The sequence below is a fragment of the Pagrus pagrus genome (assembly GCF_965226575.1).
Source record: "Pagrus pagrus genome assembly, chromosome: 22".
Taxonomy (NCBI): Eukaryota; Metazoa; Chordata; class Actinopteri; order Spariformes; family Sparidae; genus Pagrus; species Pagrus pagrus.
Window position 1 is genome coordinate 14380112 of NC_140204.1, and position 18147 is coordinate 14398258.

Below are 18147 nucleotides of genomic sequence, written 5' to 3' on the forward strand. Positions count from 1 at the left end.
CGGGAATATGCAGTGGCAATCGCCGATGGAGAGAAAAATCAATACACCTGGGATGAGGGGTGGAGCACGCCACTTTTAAAGTCATGCAGGGGATTAGGGGAAATGGCAAGGAGGGGGCAGCGGTGTCAAGGGTATTTCACATCAAGAGCGTTAATGTCATGTCATTGGCCACTGTCTAACTGGGGAAAGGGAAGAGGCAGATTGTGGATGGGGCTGAAAAAGAGTGAGAACGAGGGAGAGTTGAGAGGCGAAGGGCAAAAGTGGGAGAGCGATGTACCAATCAGTCCCTCCCAGATGTTAGGGTAATTGACAGATCCTCTGTGTCAATTACATCCTGTCTGTAGGGGGACGGGCAGGGTGGTGTAAATAATTTATGAACCACACAGGAGGTATAGGATAGGTAACAGCCAGGGTAGGGAGGGGAGGAGAGAAGCAGTACACAGGAGAGGAGAAGCAAGGGTTAACTCATGTCCTACTTCACTCAACATGCTATCAGGTAAAAGGGAATCGCACTTCACAAGACAGTCAAGTGAGAGGAAGCCAGATAAGCATGACGTCGACACCGATTTTCGCCGCGCTTATTTTAGATCTCACACGGACAATTTACATGCCGCTGAAATGCTATCGCTCAGTTCTCACCACGCAGTGAATAATTTCTAATTAAGCATCCCTATCTCCACAGCGCTTGGTGTAATTAATGTTTCATGAGGTGTGGGACCCTGTTAATGACTGAAAAGGCAATTAAGGACTGTCTTCTCTGTTTTCTTTTCTCGTCACTATCCTGCCGCATGTTTGTGCTGCTCCCACCCCTGGTTTAGCATGTGATCCGGCATCGTTTAAGTTGCTGTGAGCCTCATCAATCCAGCCTGGCGTGGTGAAACACTTAACATCCAGTAGTCTGTCTCCATATCTGAGGCCATGTGTGGGAATGGGGAGGCTGATTCCCACAAATGAACAAGCGGTTTCCAGTTTGCAGATGGGAAGATTTCCATCAGACAGCAGGGTTCGAAGTGGAGGGTGGGGTGAGGAGCAAGCGCCATTGTCACACGGCATGAGCGGCTGACCTCCAAAGCTGGTGGCTGCTTCTTCCACTCTGCACCCCCCGCCGCCACCCACTACCCATCATCCCCAACGTCTCCATCTTTTTCTCATCGCAAGCCCCTGAAAGGAGAGCAGAATCTCACAGCGGAGGCAGCGCTCACATTTTGACCCCCCATTGCTCACCCTCCCACATTCGCAGCCCCCTGCTCCCCCGCCATCACCTCCTCTCCTTCAAAAACCTCTCGCCATATTACCCTTATTTATTCCTCCCTCTGCTACTCTCAGGTGGCAGGGCTTCCAACCCAGCCATCCAAGTGCTTGTTAGTGCTGCCCCCTTTAGTTCAGCGGTGACCCTGTCTTTATCACCAAGATGCCCTTCTGTTGCTTTAACAACCCCGCCTCTGTGTATCAATCAAGCCCCAAATGAGCCAAAATAGGCCATTTAAACTGCCAGAGAGGTGGTCAGCGTGTGAGAAGGGCTGAATATTTCATTTGGGCGGTGGATTCTGAGCAGTAGGGTGGCCATTTTAAGAGAAGGCCCCTTAATTATCTTCTTCCACAGCAGTTAAAAAAACATCCTCCTTACTTGTCCGGATATTGAGACCCTCAAATCAATCACACTTCTAGGAATTTATGAAAGGCTGACGGGGAAGGAGGGGGAAATAAATAAGTTAAAAAAAAAAGTGCAAGAGGCTGTAAACAGTGCTTTAGTACAGCAGTGTGCTGGTATGAAAGCTCCCAGGTGTTAAGTAAACCCAAATGAAGTGGAGGAACCAATAAAAGCAGCTTCAAAGCTCCCCTATAATCTTGTCAGTTAGGAAGGACACCCACTAGCCGATGCAGGATTTTTCACTGATTGATATCATTCATATCCCCTCTTCATAGAGTACCTGCTGTAAGTACACACCACAGCCTGGAGTCTTATTTTCTCCTTGCTTAAAGCACGTCGGGATATAAAAGCGGGGGGTAAAGTGCCTTTAATGCATTAAGGTAATGCAGTGTGGGCACTGGAGAGTTTTTACAAGAGTGGTGTCTAAAAGTTTGGATCAAATCCCCTGAAGTTGACGTGGAGGAGTCCAATAAACTCCTACCCACTCACTCTGCGTCAGCTCTGCAGGTGTGCCATTAACTAAATAGTTTACGGCTTTAAAGTGTGTGTCACCGGCGGAGATGGATGGCAAAATAATTCTCTTTACAGTTTACAATGCATCAGCAACGTAGGTGTAATTAAGACGACAAGAACATCGACAGACCCAGATGGTGTACTGTATATGTACTGTACGTATCTGAGAGCTGTCTGCACTCAAAATATACAACATCTTTACCCTTGGTATTTGATGAGCAAGTTTATTTATGTGGGAGTCGTTCTTGCACGGACATGAGTTTTTATCAGAGCTTATTTTGTGTTCTGACATGCAAGGCAAACGGCAGCATCTATATTTGATCCTTCAAGGTCTGCAAAAATAGCTGCACGGCTCTAGATATTTTATTACATCCTTGTTGAACTTTGCATGTTTGAATATCGCGTAGTAATAACCTTTACAAGCCCGATGATGGCCTTCATGTAAGATTACTTTTGAAGCACAATTCTGAGCGCTATCACCTTGTAAATATGTCCTCAGACTGTCACTACTAATCACTGACAACGATCACTAAGGGCAGATTAATCTGTTTTATTTGAACACAATAATCTTAACTCAAGGTCCAATCACTACCTTATATCTGAGGCTTAAAACTGCACATCGACCTTCCAGTTCGCATTGATTCGTCAAACAAGTATTTCCAAGGTTGTAACTTAACTTCATGCACTTTCCAATCCAATCATAATGATTTACACTGAACGTACACTGAACAACATTACATCTAGTATGTCAATCTAACCATTAATGGTTAAAAACCATCACCACCTCCCAATAGTTACAGTATATGGGAAACTCATCATCAGCTGAGTCATCATGGGTATTTAACAGTTTGGTGGCCTGAGAGATAAAATAATTATTCACCCTATTATACTTGGCCTTTGGTAGACTAAGACTCTACATAAAGAGGATGAAGAGGACACTAAAAGGACTCTTACGGAAACTGTGAGCTAGATCGGACATCAGTTTGCCGTCACTTGCAACCTGTTCTCCTATTGAGAGATTACCAAACCAGGTTTACAACAGAAACAAACAAACTTTGTCGTTGAGTGTCGCACATAATGTAATTTCTGCCACAAGTGGTCTCTCAATCAAAGCAAAAAAAGAAGCAAGTGGCAATGGATCATGGCCGTTGACATTGAACATTATTGGACAAATCTGGGATAATATAAGTAAACGACTCAACCCATATCATATCTTTAATATCAATAATGTGCTGAGAAATGGATGTGCCCAAAAAAGAGAAGATTGGTAGCAAAGACTGGGTGAATAATGAGCTTTATTCGTGGTAAACAATATATTTTAGTCAGTACATTCTTGAATGCCTCCTTACAATGCAAAACTGTCCTTTTCTGATTGGCCAGAGATCACTTACACGTCCTTCTATTCATTCATCTCTGCCTCTGTCCTCACACCGCCTGCAGAGCCCCTGCCTAGAGTTCTGTTAGCTCCCCCTCCAGGAACTAAGAAACTTTTTTGGATGACTTCCTGTCTGATCAAAGCACCAGACCACCCAAGCCACAATGTGACCTCTTGCCCCGCGTCCGCCCTCCCCCCTGCGGACACAAACACAAGGTTTGGCAGTGGTGAGGGTGACCTTTCGAGACTCCCTCAGATGAAGGAAGGCAGCAGAATTATTTTCTGCCTGTCATGCCCTTATCTGTGTCTGGCTGTTGTTTGTTTTAAATTACATGGAAGAACGACTTTCCAGCGGACCAGGGTGGAGGAGAGGATTGAGGCAGAATAATGAAAATGAAGAAGCAGCGCAGACATTACAGTGTCTCTGCCATGCTGTGTTGAGCCTCTGTATCATATCTCTAATGTAAAATATTATGAAAGGATTAGTTGTGACAATGTGGTTCAGTCATGACTTTAAATGTAATCCATTCATTATTTTCTGTAAGGCTATATTCAACCCCAAATTGGAGAGATCTCTCTTTTTTTTACCTTTTATATCAGCAGCCACTGGTTAAAAGCTAATTAATTGTTTCGGGCATGTCATGTCATTGTTATGAACATGCATTGTAGTACAGGCTCTGTTTAAGCACATCCAAACCTACCTATCCCTATCCAGGCTGAGTTTATTTGAGGAGAGCCCAACAGTGTATCAAAGATGAAAGAACTTGTTTTGTTGTGAATACAGAGGCAAAGTAAAAATGATGAATATGAAAGGAAGATATTTTTTCCCAAAGTGCTGCCTGAAGCCCCTGTGTAGCTGCAGAAAGAAAGGAAATAAAAAGTAAGGTAGGCAGGGAGAGAGAATGAGGGGAAGCTAATTGATAAGCCCTTTTACTGTCACTGACAGGCAGCATTTCATTACCCACATACGCCCCGAACCCTTTTGCCAAAACCCTTTTGCCACATTGCTTCCTGGCCTTATTGGATTTTTGCAAAAATGTTTTTGCATCTTGGCCGAGCCTGGCAGCCCTTAGACAAAGCACATTTCCTGAGCCAGGAGCTATAATAAACACAAGGAGATTATGGTCATAGTCTTGATTGGATGATGGATTGAGCTTTATGTGTGGGGATGGCTGTGATGTTGGTGGTAGTGTCTGATTACAGCCTGTGTACTCTGTTGCTCCTTATAAAAATCATCAAAACCTAAGCTGTTTTCCTCAATGAGAGTGTTTTGGCTACACTTCATATAGAATGTATGCTAGGGCTGGGCTGTATGGCCTTAAATTAATAACCAGAGACCTTTAGGCTATATCACAATATACTATATATATCTCAATTCTGAAAAACACATAAAAGCACTTTGTAGCTACTTTGTATTATTTTTAATACAGTATGGCGTTAATTAAGCTACTGAGGGTGAACATATGAACTTGTTCTGGGTTAAAAACAAATGTCTAATGCGGTGCTTCTATTTGGATTTCCATTTATTCACAGTTCAACAGGCATACACTCACCTCATCATTGTCCATATTCAAATGCAAAATATGTATATATAAGTATAATAGTACACAGACATGTTATACACTGACATAGTCAATCACTCTTTGCTTCCTGTTTCACACACACACCACTTGTCTTGTGGTGGCTTTAAAGCCCTGTTGATTACATTCAACATAATAATGATAATAATGATGTGACATAAATTTATCGTTGCACCTTGTGGGACTGAGCACCTTGCCATGAATGACGTGCGTGTGTTTTCACACGGGTTTTAGGTATTAAACACCCAATTTTATTCATGAACCTTTCATACCTTTCATACTGAAAACAGCCAAATGAGCATATTACATTAACAAGTACCCATTAACAAGTCTTAGTCCTACTGTGTAATATCTCTCATTATTAGTCATTTTATGCCTAATTTCACTGGTGAATATGAATCATATTACAATGGAAAGTAGCCATGAAAATAAGTAATTAAAGAGTTTAAATACAAACTGAAAGGAGCTACATAAAGAAGGACACAGCAGTGCTTGTATGGTATAATTTGTTTTGTGAGATAATACCAGAGTCGTTGTTGAGACCCCTGTTCCTCTGATGATCATTATCATCCTGCCTTCCCTTTGCACTGTGAGCTAATGAAGCCCCGCACACTCAATGAACTCCCAGCGAAAGGAACAGTATTTCATGGCAAGGTTGAGCAGGGCTCAGGTCAGTATAAAAGAGTATAATTTAGTATGGTTGAAGGGCTGTCTAAAGGGCAGTTGGTTAATTAAGCGCTAACATGCTGATACTTGCAGGGCACGCATAGTTGTATCCACATGATGTGCACTACATAATATGTCTTGGAGTTTCATGGGGATGCTTTTGATCACCCGCCGTGTGCAGCCCCTGAGGAGATCACAGTGCAGGCACAGCTCTCAGATCTTCCCTTATACAGCAGGTTTGACGCAGATGTGCTTGTGGCAGGATAACATGCCACCCTATTGCATCATAAAATGGGAAATAGCCCAGCAGTTGCAGGACATTTTCTGCATTCTTATTTGTCATTTTATTTCGCTGTAACACTGCAGCCAATTTAAATTTGTGCATATTAATACGTAGCTATTTTTGTTTTAACTTTTTCATCGCAAACGAGGATGCTGACGAACGTCAAATGTTAGCAAGGCTTCCCGATGTCCCGATCTTTTCGCAGTACCAGTTGTTGATCAAGGGGCGGAGGTTAAATATGTATTCTGGCTCTGTCCAATCATAAAGCAAAAAATTTCAGCTGAGGATGGCGGCATTAAACTGTTACACAATCATAATGCCAATCGAAAGTATTTTTTGCAAACTATTCTTGCACACTGCTGCTCTTCAACTTCAAGCAGTCATGATTTAAAGAAATCCACCCTGCTGCCCATGGAGTCCATTCATTGTGCATTTCAGCACCAGCACCGAGCTCCACTTCCTCTCTCGCTCCCGCTGGGATCATGTAGGCCTGCAGTTTATTCACCATATCTCTAATTGCCACTAAGGGAGCCTCTGACTCTCGTTGCATGTAGCGCTGTACCAGCCCACAATGGACATTTCGACGAGTAAATCCAACATTAGGGAATTAATTAGGCTGAAAACAATGGGTCATAAGAGTGCTAACGACAGAATAACAAGGCACAGAGTCTTATTTGGTGCTCACCAGACGTGGCGTACAACCGGGAAGATGCAGAATGCTAATTAGCTTTAGAGCTTAGCTATGGGCCATTTTCATCTGTGAAAGTGTTTTATGTTCAGGATATTGTTCATGTGAAGTTGTGCTGGTGGAGCGTGTTGGGATATTTTCAAAACCCTGGTTGTTCAATGAAGCAGGCACTTGATATGCACTCTGCATTATGTATCCTATACTGAGAATAATTTGTGTTTTTTTAAAGATTCCTTAGAGTTTTTATGTTCAGGTTATTAAAGCAGCACTAAATGAATTTTCCGCCACCCAGGGCTGCAGAACATGCTCTTAACACAACATGGACATATTATCACCTTATCGTCACTAGCAAACAGTTACCTAGACACTCACCAACTTTAACACCGATTTAGAGTCAGAGATTCTTGCATGACATTCCCCTTCCACAAAATGGATTGGTTGTCATGTGGCCAGCATGACTTAATAATCATTACATTACCTATCAATAAATGAAATGTATTTTCTTTGAATCCTCTTTGCTTTTGCTGTTTCCACCATGAAAAGGCTTCTTGACTAATACCCAACCTTGTCTGAAGGTAATTTCTGTTCCATCTGATTTGGCTTTTTTGCTCGACTCAAATTGGCACCTTCTTTGAAATTCGGTGCAGAAGATTGTGTTGAAACCTGCTATTTCTTGAAAAAGTTGATCCAACAGCTAACAACTTTACTGTTGTTGAAGTGAAGCTGCTTTTTCCTCTCACCTGCTCCTCCAGTACACCACATCCAGGACGACTGAATTGGTGGGAAATATGAGTCCAATTATCTCTTGCCATCTCTTTTGCTTCCTTCCTCGCCTCTTTCTTTCAGTTCGCCAACCCATCATCCATCACACTGTGCTGTGACTACAAAAGAGAGGGGAAAATATTTAGATGACCAGCAGTGAGCAATTTGTGCTGGTTTACAGTATTTTTTCCTTCTTTTTTGTACTGAATGCTTTGCCTCTTGTTTCTAGATTTGGCGACGGCTACACAGTAATTGTGAGGGTCGGCGGCTCTCCTCCTGCATTGAAGCCAGTCGAGGACTTTGTCCAGCAGAACTTCCCGGGCAGCGTCCTGAAGGAGAAGCATCACAACACGCTGCAGTATCAGCTCCCGTACAAGCAAGGGGCTTTGGCCAACATCTTCAGCGTGTTCACGAGCCATCGGCAAAGGCTGGGGGTGGAAGACTACACCGTGTCCCAGACCACTCTGGATCAGGTAAGGCTCAAAGAATGGGACTTTTTCTCCCTCTCACAGTCTTCTAAACTGAAGTGTGCCTAATTTGATTTCAGTTTTATTTACACAGAGGAGGCTCAGGTCGACTTATTTGACTCCCAATGCCCTAGACATTGTGAGTGCAATTTGTTTCCATCAAGGCAGAGGCTTTACCGCCCTAGACATGTAACAAACAGAGAGGTCTTTTATTCCTTCAGCTGAACAAATATGATTTGGCCTGTGACTAGATTTGGATGTCTTCCCTATTCACTGATTTCCACTGATCTCACTGATGGTTACGGTTAGAAGTGACAGTTGCCAACAGTGACGTTGGCGTAAACCTGTGTATTGCTCCAATTTCTGATGGTTGAGATGAAAATCTAGAGATGGAAAGAAAGCACGGCCAGCTTTCAGTCGTAGTAACAACAGATGAAGAGATTTCAGTCGATTCCTTCTCACCTTTACCTTGGAGAGTGATACCATTGTATATTGATCAAAAGGGACAGTATATTCACCTTCAGAAATATCATTCACTCGATGCTGAGAGAATGTAGGCCCGGAGAAAATTACCAAGTTCAGTTCAATAATCAGCAACAGCCGGCTGTCTAAGTGTTGAGAACAATGTATCGACTCGCCCTCAGATGGTGAGGGATTACATTTTAAAAAACTTTCTCAAAGGTGTCTGAACTTGACCGAAACTTGAGTGTTTAAAAAATGAAATGATGAAAAACAAGAGGTAGAGTACCTTAAAAGTCACAGAAGTTCAGCAGAATAAGTCTGAGAAAAGAAAGCAATTTTTTCATAACAACAAGAAATGTATGTATTATGCATGTACATGCCTCAAAGTGCTGTCATCCATTCACTAACATACAGTATGTCAGTTGAGGGCAAATGGTAGACTCACTTTATTAACTTACTCTATACACTCTTCACTGCACTCAAAGCAACATTATGTAACTTCTTACTTTAAAATTACAGCTTCAAACTCATGCTGATGGTACAGTGTCTTGTAATAGGGTGACTGGTCCGCTCCCCCATCTCTTGTTCCTGCACTATGTAACTTCAGTGAGAGGGTAGGATCACAGCGTTACACACGTGATTATTTCAACATACATGTTTCCAAGACATGACATTGTTATGACGTAATGAGTTTTGTTTGTAGTTAGCACCTACATTACGTCTGACAAATTGCTACAGACCTGGCATTTGTATTTACGACAGTGGTGTTGCACTCAGAAACTGTGGGGGGCACCAAACTGCGCAAAGTGCCAATTTAGTCAAATTTCCCAAATTAGTCAAACTTGAATGAACCTGAGGGGTAATTCGGCTTGCAGACAGCAGTATGTGGTAATTAACAATTGATAAAAAAAAATCCAATACATATGTACACAAATCAGCACAAATATATTTGCACAATTTGACTCCAAATTTCACTTCTGACGTGGGCAAAATGTTGGACGACTGCAGAGTATCAGTATGTTCTGTTGTCCTGCTGTTATTCTGTGGAGTGCCAGCTCAGTTTAAGAGATTATTAGGTCATCAGTCAGTGCATTCAGCATTTTAAGTGCTCTCAGTTAATGCTAGCCTGCACAGTCGAGGACAAGATGTTAACATCTATCATTGCCGACACATTGTCATCTCCAATTTAGGCTGTCCGACTGACCAATGAGGACTGCACTGAGTTCATGTAGCCAAGATAGTTCAGCTGCCAGGTCCCAGTATTGATCAAAAATCTGGACTGTGATTTATTTTATTATTTTTTTTCAAATAGATATATAAAAGGCTCCCACAGCCAGTGCCTTTTTTTATTCCAGCCCAAGTGCACTCGCCAGACCCCCTGATTGGTGAGATAAACTAAGCCCCTGCATGTTACAACTGGCTTCACCTTGTGTTTTCCAAATGGCCCCGGGGACCTGATGCAATCAGGCACTCAGAGGTGAGTGTAAGTGTGTCTGGTCTTGCAAGCCCATCATTAGCTCAGCAGCAGATGACCAGGTGGGAGGTGAGGTTGAACTCCAGAAAGGTCATCTGTCCACCTCACCATGGGGGAGAAAAGTGGCTCCTCTTGGATTTAAAACAAATCCAGACAGATGTATGAATAAGAGAGTGACTAACAGAGTTGTCTGTTGTACTCTGGCGCTCTTGTATTTAAATCAAATTATGTGGTATAAAGAATACTACAGGGATGTTAGGCATTTCATTATCAACACGATCCCCTGGTGGATAACCCCCTAATTCAAGATAAAAACCATCTTTAGCAGCATTATTTAAGTGAAATATGCCCTTTAGGGGACAATCAGCCTTCCACTGTGACAGGAAAGTAATTTATAAAAAGATAAATCCTCTAATTTAGTGTGGTTGTCAGTAATTTCTCCTTAGATCATTGGTGTCTTCCTTTAACCTTACGCAATGTCTGTTTTTACTTTCATTTCCCAACTTGCCCCACATTCTGCACTTGTCAATATTTACCAGATCAGAGGCAGTAAATAAATAATACCTGGACCAGGAGGGAGGTCATAGTATTAAAACACAGAGAGGAGGACAGGAGAACCTGTAGAGACCCAGACTGTCACCTTTCAGCTGGTGATTTATAGAGAAGAGCCTTGACCTATAGTATAACACCAGACTTGCACTACAATTAATATTGATCCACACTCAGCCCGGAGCTCAGGCGTTAACGCTGATGGCCGAGACGGTGCAGAGCAGACGGAGCATTTGAAAGGAAAATGTGACTTTCTAAACTGTCTTTTCAGAAGCAGATTGTGTGGCAGGAATGTGTCAGTTAGTCAGTCACTACTGCACATTTGAATCACATAACCTCTCCTTATGTATACAGCTTTAAAGGTGCATTACGCAGGTTTTTACAGGCCTTACTTTTTAAGAGCTAACATGAGTTTGAGATGTTTAAGGACATGTTCACATTTATAGAAATACTAAAGTCAAGAATATGGGACCATCTAACAAACAATGGTGCTACAAAAAGCTACATAGTGCCCCTTTAATAATCACCTACACTCTCCTATGGTTTTATGCTTAACTCAAATATTGTTCAATATATTTTGCAAACATTTTAGTTGCGTTACGCAACAAAATGATAATAAGAACGTCAAGTGATCTGACCCCTTGAGAAACACTCGTTCCCCTCTCACCACAGACTTAATGTAACTGTGACTATTAATTTACAGTCCATCTTATTACCTGTTATGTAAGGGATAATGTATAGTTCGGAGGTTGTTATGGAGAAATAAACCCCGACAGGTTGTATGGGTTTCATACAACCTGAAGGGGTTTATTTCTCCATAACAACCGACTAACTATACATTATCTCGCTTATTACACGGCCTTACGACTGAAATAAATAATATGATTCAGCAGCGACAAGGATTGCTCGGTAAAGTTTTAACTTTCACTTTCACTTTCGGGGCCGGCCTGAGAGAGGAGCTGGACAGCGTGCTGTGGTTGGTGTAACGCGTTGAAAGTCCAGCTGTCTTGCTTATGTTGCTATACATGTATGTTGCCAGGGCGGATCAGAGCGCTGTCCCTAGCTGCTCTCATGTGTCCAGTCACAGACATGATCTGACGACTTTCAAGGCCGGCCTGAGAGAGCAGCTGGACAGCGGTGCTGTCTTGCTTATGTTGCTACATGTTGCAGGGGCGGATCAGAGCGCCGTCCCTAGCAACGGTCTGTTATACTTGACGACGGTCATTATACAGAAATAACAGACCGTAGAACGCAGCGATGGACCAATCAGAGAGCAGCATTCAATAGAGCCGTGTAATAAAGTAAAATAAGACATAACCCTATTATAGATGCCTTAATGATGCATTTCCCAGGTTCAACATTCACCCTGTTACAAGACACTGTACCATCAAAATTATTCTGATGCTGTTATTTTAAGGTAAAAAAGTTACATAATGTTGCTTTAAATCTTTACCAGTGAATATTTTTATAAAAGTGGATCAAATAACCATGTTTACTGCTGTAAGAGTTTCTTGTAGTTACAATCCTACAAAGATTTATCCCATGACCATGACTCTAAGGAGTGCTTTAGGGTCTTTCGGCTAATTGTTTTGGGTCTACTGGACTGTTTTGGTTTACTGTCGGTGCTAAGAGCCAAACATTTCCCTCTGGTAGTTTGTGGAGACAAAAACAAATAGCTGTCAAAAGAGATTCTGTATTTGACTTACATCTTCCAGGTGTCCTGGGACATGGCTCCAAGTAAATGATATTTTTGCTTTGTAAAAAGGCAACTGTTTGCTAGCATTTTTTCCCTTTCAAATGTTTAAAGTTATAACATGTCAAAGTCTTATTTAAAAATTCGATTCACTCCAGACTAAAACAAGATCTCCATGCGCTAAAGAGCATTTCAAAGTCAATGCAGCAGTGTGGCAGAGCATGGACATGTGGATGACATGTAAAAGTAGCCGTTTTACATTCTGCAAGGACTCCTTTGAAATACAGGGGAGGTTAATTGGGTGACTCACATCCTTCCCCCTCTCTGTTCTGCCTCAACGGGCATCAAATAAACACCCAAATGCACCTTCTGTAATGTAATTAATGCCTGTATCCATCTGTCATTAAGAAAATGCCACTCAACAGCGCTGGTGCATGACGTTCAGGTCATGAATGGATGGCTGGCTAAATACAGAAAGTGTGCATTATGAGGAGAGTAATAACACAAAGCACGAGATGAATTCACCATGGTCATCTCAGTATGAAAAGCTGTCAGCTGCACTGTCGAAGCACTTTTCATCACACTAAGAATCTTACAGAAATGTTAATGCACTCGGTACTTAGAAATTCTAACTATACAGCCTTGACTATGAATATGAAATGCCGTGCATGACACAGCACGTCAAGCCAATATCAGCCAGTGGCAGGGTCAGAGGCCGAGAGAGATGGGCGGAGGGTGTATTTGTTGCTCCTGTCATTCTTCTTCTCTTATTCTTTCTGCCCCGATAAGATGCCTTGACAACTGTGACCTTGATACACACTGCTGATGGCCTGACATCACACACACAGAAGCTTGCTTTAGCCTCAGGCTTTCTGCAGATGTAGCTTGCTCTTCAGTTACAAGGTAGTCTGCTGTTTTGCTCTTTCCGCACCCAACTGGCGACCAGCTCCATGAGCTCTGCGGTCAGGAAGCTTTACATATGTAGGTCCCAAACTCCAATTAAACTGATGGCTGCACAGAAAGTGAATAGGAATTGCTGCTTATTCTTTGGAAATCCTGTATATGAAGCAGCAAAAGCCTATTTTACCTTCAAGTGAACAAAGGAGGCTAATCCCCTCTTGTAGAATTACAATTTCAGACTGGAAGCATAACAGTTTGATTCCTTGACATCCCTAGTTTAAACAGTTTAACTCAGAATCTGCCTCTGCTCATTACTGCCACTGAGCTGCCCTTGAGCAAGGCATTTCACCCCTGTCTTGCTTCAGATGCTTTGCTACTTTGAAGACAACAAATTGAGTTAGGCTTTGTTTGTATTGGGTTGCTTCCCAGAGAGACTTTTGAGCAGGTTTTTCTAGGAAAAAATGTATTTGTGCTCAGAAAACTTATCCTGGATTTTTAAAAAAAAGAGACATTTGGGAAATATCAGCTGTACTGTCATCACACTATAGGTTTTTAAGAAGAGATGAGAGCCATAGAATGATTGTTGTGAGCAGAACCTTATGTCTGATCATCATTACTTCACATTGTAACACTTACATCAATGTACCTAAAGATACGATATGTAACATTTCTGCATTGGTCTAAATTGACTAGTCCATAATTTTACTGATGGTAACAGTGCACTTCATCTGTCACCTGTTGCTACAACTTCTGGGAGAGACTCAGAGAGAGAGGAAGTAAGTTGTCAAATGTGACCGAACATAATGTGAATAAAATTTGAAAACATTACCCCGTACAAAACATTTCTGAGTCGCATCGATAGATTTTCATCAGCAATAGTGGATGTTTAACAATGAAGACAACAACTCCCATGATCCCACACTACTTATGTCTTCTTCTTTTTTTTCAGTCAGACAATAATAATATAATAGATGATAATAATAATAATAATAGATAACATTATCTAGAATAAGGTCATATGGTCCCATGTAAAAGGAATAGTTCGACATTTGTGACAAATATGTTTATTTGAGAATTAAACAAGAAAATGGTAACCATTCTCATATATGTGTGTTAAGTGTGGAGCTAGACTTAGGAGCAAATTAGCATAGCTTAGCATAAAGAATTGGTTAGCCAAATATCTGCCAACCAACACCTCGAGAAACGTACTTGTCTTTTTTATCTTGTTTTTGTTAAACAAATTGAAATATGAAAACACCCATTTGTGGTCTAAGCTAAGCTACTTTTGCAGTGCTCAAGATCATTACAGTGGGATTGGTCTTCTCATCTACCTCTCGGCAGGAAAACCCAACAAAATAATACTTTTTTAAAGGTTTGAATGTGTATAAATTAAATGGAAATGCCTGCTCTCCACATTTTCACTTCCAAAGATATCACACAGTAGTGAAACAGTAAATGCATCAGAGTAATTGGAAAAGCTCTTCCTTTGTTCAAAAAATGGAATTGACTAATGTTAATAAGACATTTTCTCTTTATCATTAACATTGAATTATAAGGGTGCCGATTATATGAATTGGCTAATTAAAAACAGCTGCTTCAAAGGCTGACAGGATATATCTTCATCAGTCTGCCGTCATTATCTGAGCTTCTCAAAAACAAAAGGCCCTAAAGGACACTATTGTTTGTTTCTCTTCATTTATGTTCCGTCCCGTGTATTTACTCCGTCCCGTTTAATTTAATGGAGAGTGTGTAGCTGTGAAGAAGGGTTTAATTCCCAGGGAGTCTGAGTGGTTTCTGATGGAATTGGTCTGGATGATTTTTTTTTTTTTTTTCTTTTGTTTCCCATTAAGATTTTAAATACAATCTAGTAATTCTCATATGCTTTTATGCTCACACAGCCTCTGAAAATCTTTTAATGAAAAAGCAATGCTCTTATCATTTTATATGATCCTCTTTGTTGCTTTTTTCAGTCGAGTAAAAAGTCTTTGTGCAGCTTTACCACAACAGGCAGCTAATGCGAGGAGAGTAAAAAGCCCCGACTACAGTGATGTTTACAGCACAATGAAATACACACAGCTTTTTATGAACGCCATAGGATTGATTTCTTCTGACATTAAATGGGCATCACAGAGAGAAGAATGATTGTTTTATACTCTTTCTCAGCTGGTCAAAGATGTCAAACTGACATTCACTGTGTGAGTCTAGACGCTTACTTGATGCTTCATAGCCCATGTCTGGCAACTCATTCACATGCACCCCGTTGTCTGTACCAGTACTTCTGTTTGTTTTAGAGGCAGAGGGTGGGGCGAGAGCAGAAATAAGATGGGTAGAGAAATGTCCACAGGCCCTTTAGTAGTGTGTGTACTTGAGTTTTTTTTTTTATCTTGCATTTGCCTTTAAGTACCTTCTTTTCCTCGTTGGTTTTCCAGGTCTTTGTGAATTTCGCAAGGGACCAGCATGAGGACAAGGACTGTAAAGCCTATGACAACCCAGTGGATACCTCAGACGAGCTGCCACTGAAGTCCGTGAAGACCTCCCGAGAAGCCGAGTTGGTGTAATAACAAATAAATAAATGTAAAAAAAAAGCAGAACATTGCACTTACAGCCGTCTAGCAATCTACTTTAAACAAGTTTAAATTAGTGTTATTTATATACACTGCCGGAATAATGGGCAAAGTGCAGTATTTGGCTTTAAACATCACAGTGTGCCTAAGATGGACTTCCAAATGTTTTGATTATCCTTGTTCAGTCTCTAATGGCAACAATGTCTCCAACATAACTAATCTAAACTAGATTAATCTTCAAATTGAATGACTAAATGTCGACACTCCATTAACATTCAAGCTCATAGTTATTTCTGTCTATAATCAAAAAGTAAAAAGCAAATTTCTTTAAAACAACAAGACTATTGGTTTCTATAGTTTCCACTGGAAATGGGCTTGTTTCAAGTATTGTTTTTAGAACTGAGCATCTGGATACAAGAAAGAATGAGGAGGGTCACTGCACTACAATCAAGAAAAATTAAACTGCATGTTAGAAAATGCCCAAAATGAATCAATTTGCATTTGAAAAACACTCACTGCACTGCAGATTTCCCCACTTGCACTAAGAAAAATTAACTTTGAGGACTAAATTACAGACAAAAATGACTCCATCACAACGGCTTAACTACCGAGACAACACCAGTTTGATTTTGATTAGAGTACATTGCTGGCCTTATTATACCTCATAACAGTGAAAGCACCAAAAAATCCTCGGACAGCACCATCCATAGCGCTGAGGATTAAGCATTTAGTATACTTCAAGATTGAATTTAACTTAATTATATTTTACATCTGTTTACATTTGCTGTTGTTTTTTCTTTTTTTTAAATATAGAGCTTGCCCTGATGTGTTTAGGTGGGTGCGATCAGGTAAAATGTTGAGCTCATTACTGCAGAAAAGTTGGATTACTAACTTTAAAGAATATCACCAAGCGACTTATGTAACAATATTTTGTCAACACAAATCCTACAAGATGTTTAACCACATTTAGTTCCACAGTCCTCACACTGTGAGTCGCTGACAGGCACTTTGACTTTGCCAACGATAAGAAGTTCATAATAGCAGCTCTGTCAGATGTGTTGACTTGGACTGTCTGAATCAGCTGTAGATGGTGTTTAATGAAAGACGTCGATGTTACTGCAGCGGGACAATACGGAGTCAGTCAGAGTCAACCAGCTGTCAAACATGTTTGGTTTGCAGGAAAGACGACGCATCCCTTGTGTGCGCCAACCACAGCTCGCAGACAACTGCAACAGCGTTAGACTCACGAATGCAATCATGAATGTAAGTGGACACATATCAGAAAGATCGCTCAAGAATTACAAATGAAGAACAGATTTATATTTTATGAGATTTTTTTAATGCATTGTCCTGTAAAATCTATATTTTATTTATCTTTTTCTTTTTTTCAACTGTACAACTGAGATTTCTTTTGTCATATGAAATGCTGACATTGGCACTGGGCACAGTAAACCAGTGTTAATCTTACAGAAATATAGCACTCCCTCTCTTGCACTGAAGTCTGCAATTAAAGTTTGTCATTTGTCACCATGTGCCTTTGAAACACCCAGTTTAATATGTGTAAGCTATACTATGCTTTTTTTTCTTTTTGAATTGACCATTTGCTAAACCCCACTCCCTTTAGTTGCTGTTGCTACATCTGTCAAGTTTTACATTTGCAGATATGGAGTTTACAATAACGCTGGCAAATTATCAATCGAAATCCATAGTAATTTATCAAACACTTGGGCCTTGATTGTGCAAAAGCAGCTTTCTAGCCGCCTACCATTGCTTTAGCCACCTCAAATGACACCCAGCCTTGTGTATTGCAAGCTAATCAAAAAAAGATACCACCATCCAAGCTCTTTAAATGCCAAATATCACTCTTCAGTACGCTTCAGTATGAATCCAGCACCTGACAGACCTGCTGTTCTCACAGGTAGTTAAGGTTGTTAAGCTATGATCGTTTTGCAAATGGTCAATTATGTTTCTATCATTTATATCAGGTGTTTACAATAGAATTACAGCAATAAATGCTTTAAAACTGCTTGTCGCTGATGTTTGAATCAACATGAACAACATATGTGTAATATGTAGCCCTTTAAAACCTTAAATGTAAAATGATCTGTACTGTATATCTCAGAAGAAATGTCCCTCAGGAATGTTTTATGCGCAATTTTGATTCAATGTCTACATGTAAATGGAAGGAGTTGTTCATTCATCTGTATTATTTTCATCACTCTGTCCTGTACTGTACAACACTTAGTGGCTCTAACAATTAAAAAGCTCTTTCCTCATGCAGTTTACATGACTTGGCACTTTCCTCAGAATGCAAATACTTCCTCAATTCACCCCGCGTCCGCGCTCTGCTTTACTTTGAGAGCTTGACATAATTTGTATGCTGTGCTTAAAGTCCTCACATTACTATCAAGCCCGTTGCAAAGAATAATGAATCCTATTTGTACTGAATATTGCTTCATGCCAAGACAAACGATTAAACATTTGCACAAATTGTAATGCGACTCCGGCTTTAATGTTTGC

General features: G+C 40.8%; 1 protein-coding gene across 7 annotated transcripts in view; it reads left to right on the top strand.

Moving 5' to 3' along the window:
- LOC311252029 (phospholipid-transporting ATPase ABCA1) overlaps nucleotides 1-17912 on the top strand; it is a 175409-nt gene extending 157497 nt beyond the window's left edge. For all 7 annotated transcript variants that reach the window (XM_084344780.1, XM_084344779.1, XM_084344784.1 and 4 more), the window contains 2 exons: nucleotides 7748-7991; nucleotides 15493-17912. In XM_084344780.1, the coding sequence (XP_084200906.1) occupies nucleotides 7748-7991; nucleotides 15493-15621 (373 nt within the window). In that variant the 3' untranslated portion in view covers nucleotides 15622-17912. The remainder of the gene's footprint in view (nucleotides 1-7747; nucleotides 7992-15492) is intronic.
- The last annotated feature ends 235 nt before the right edge of the window (nucleotides 17913-18147 follow it).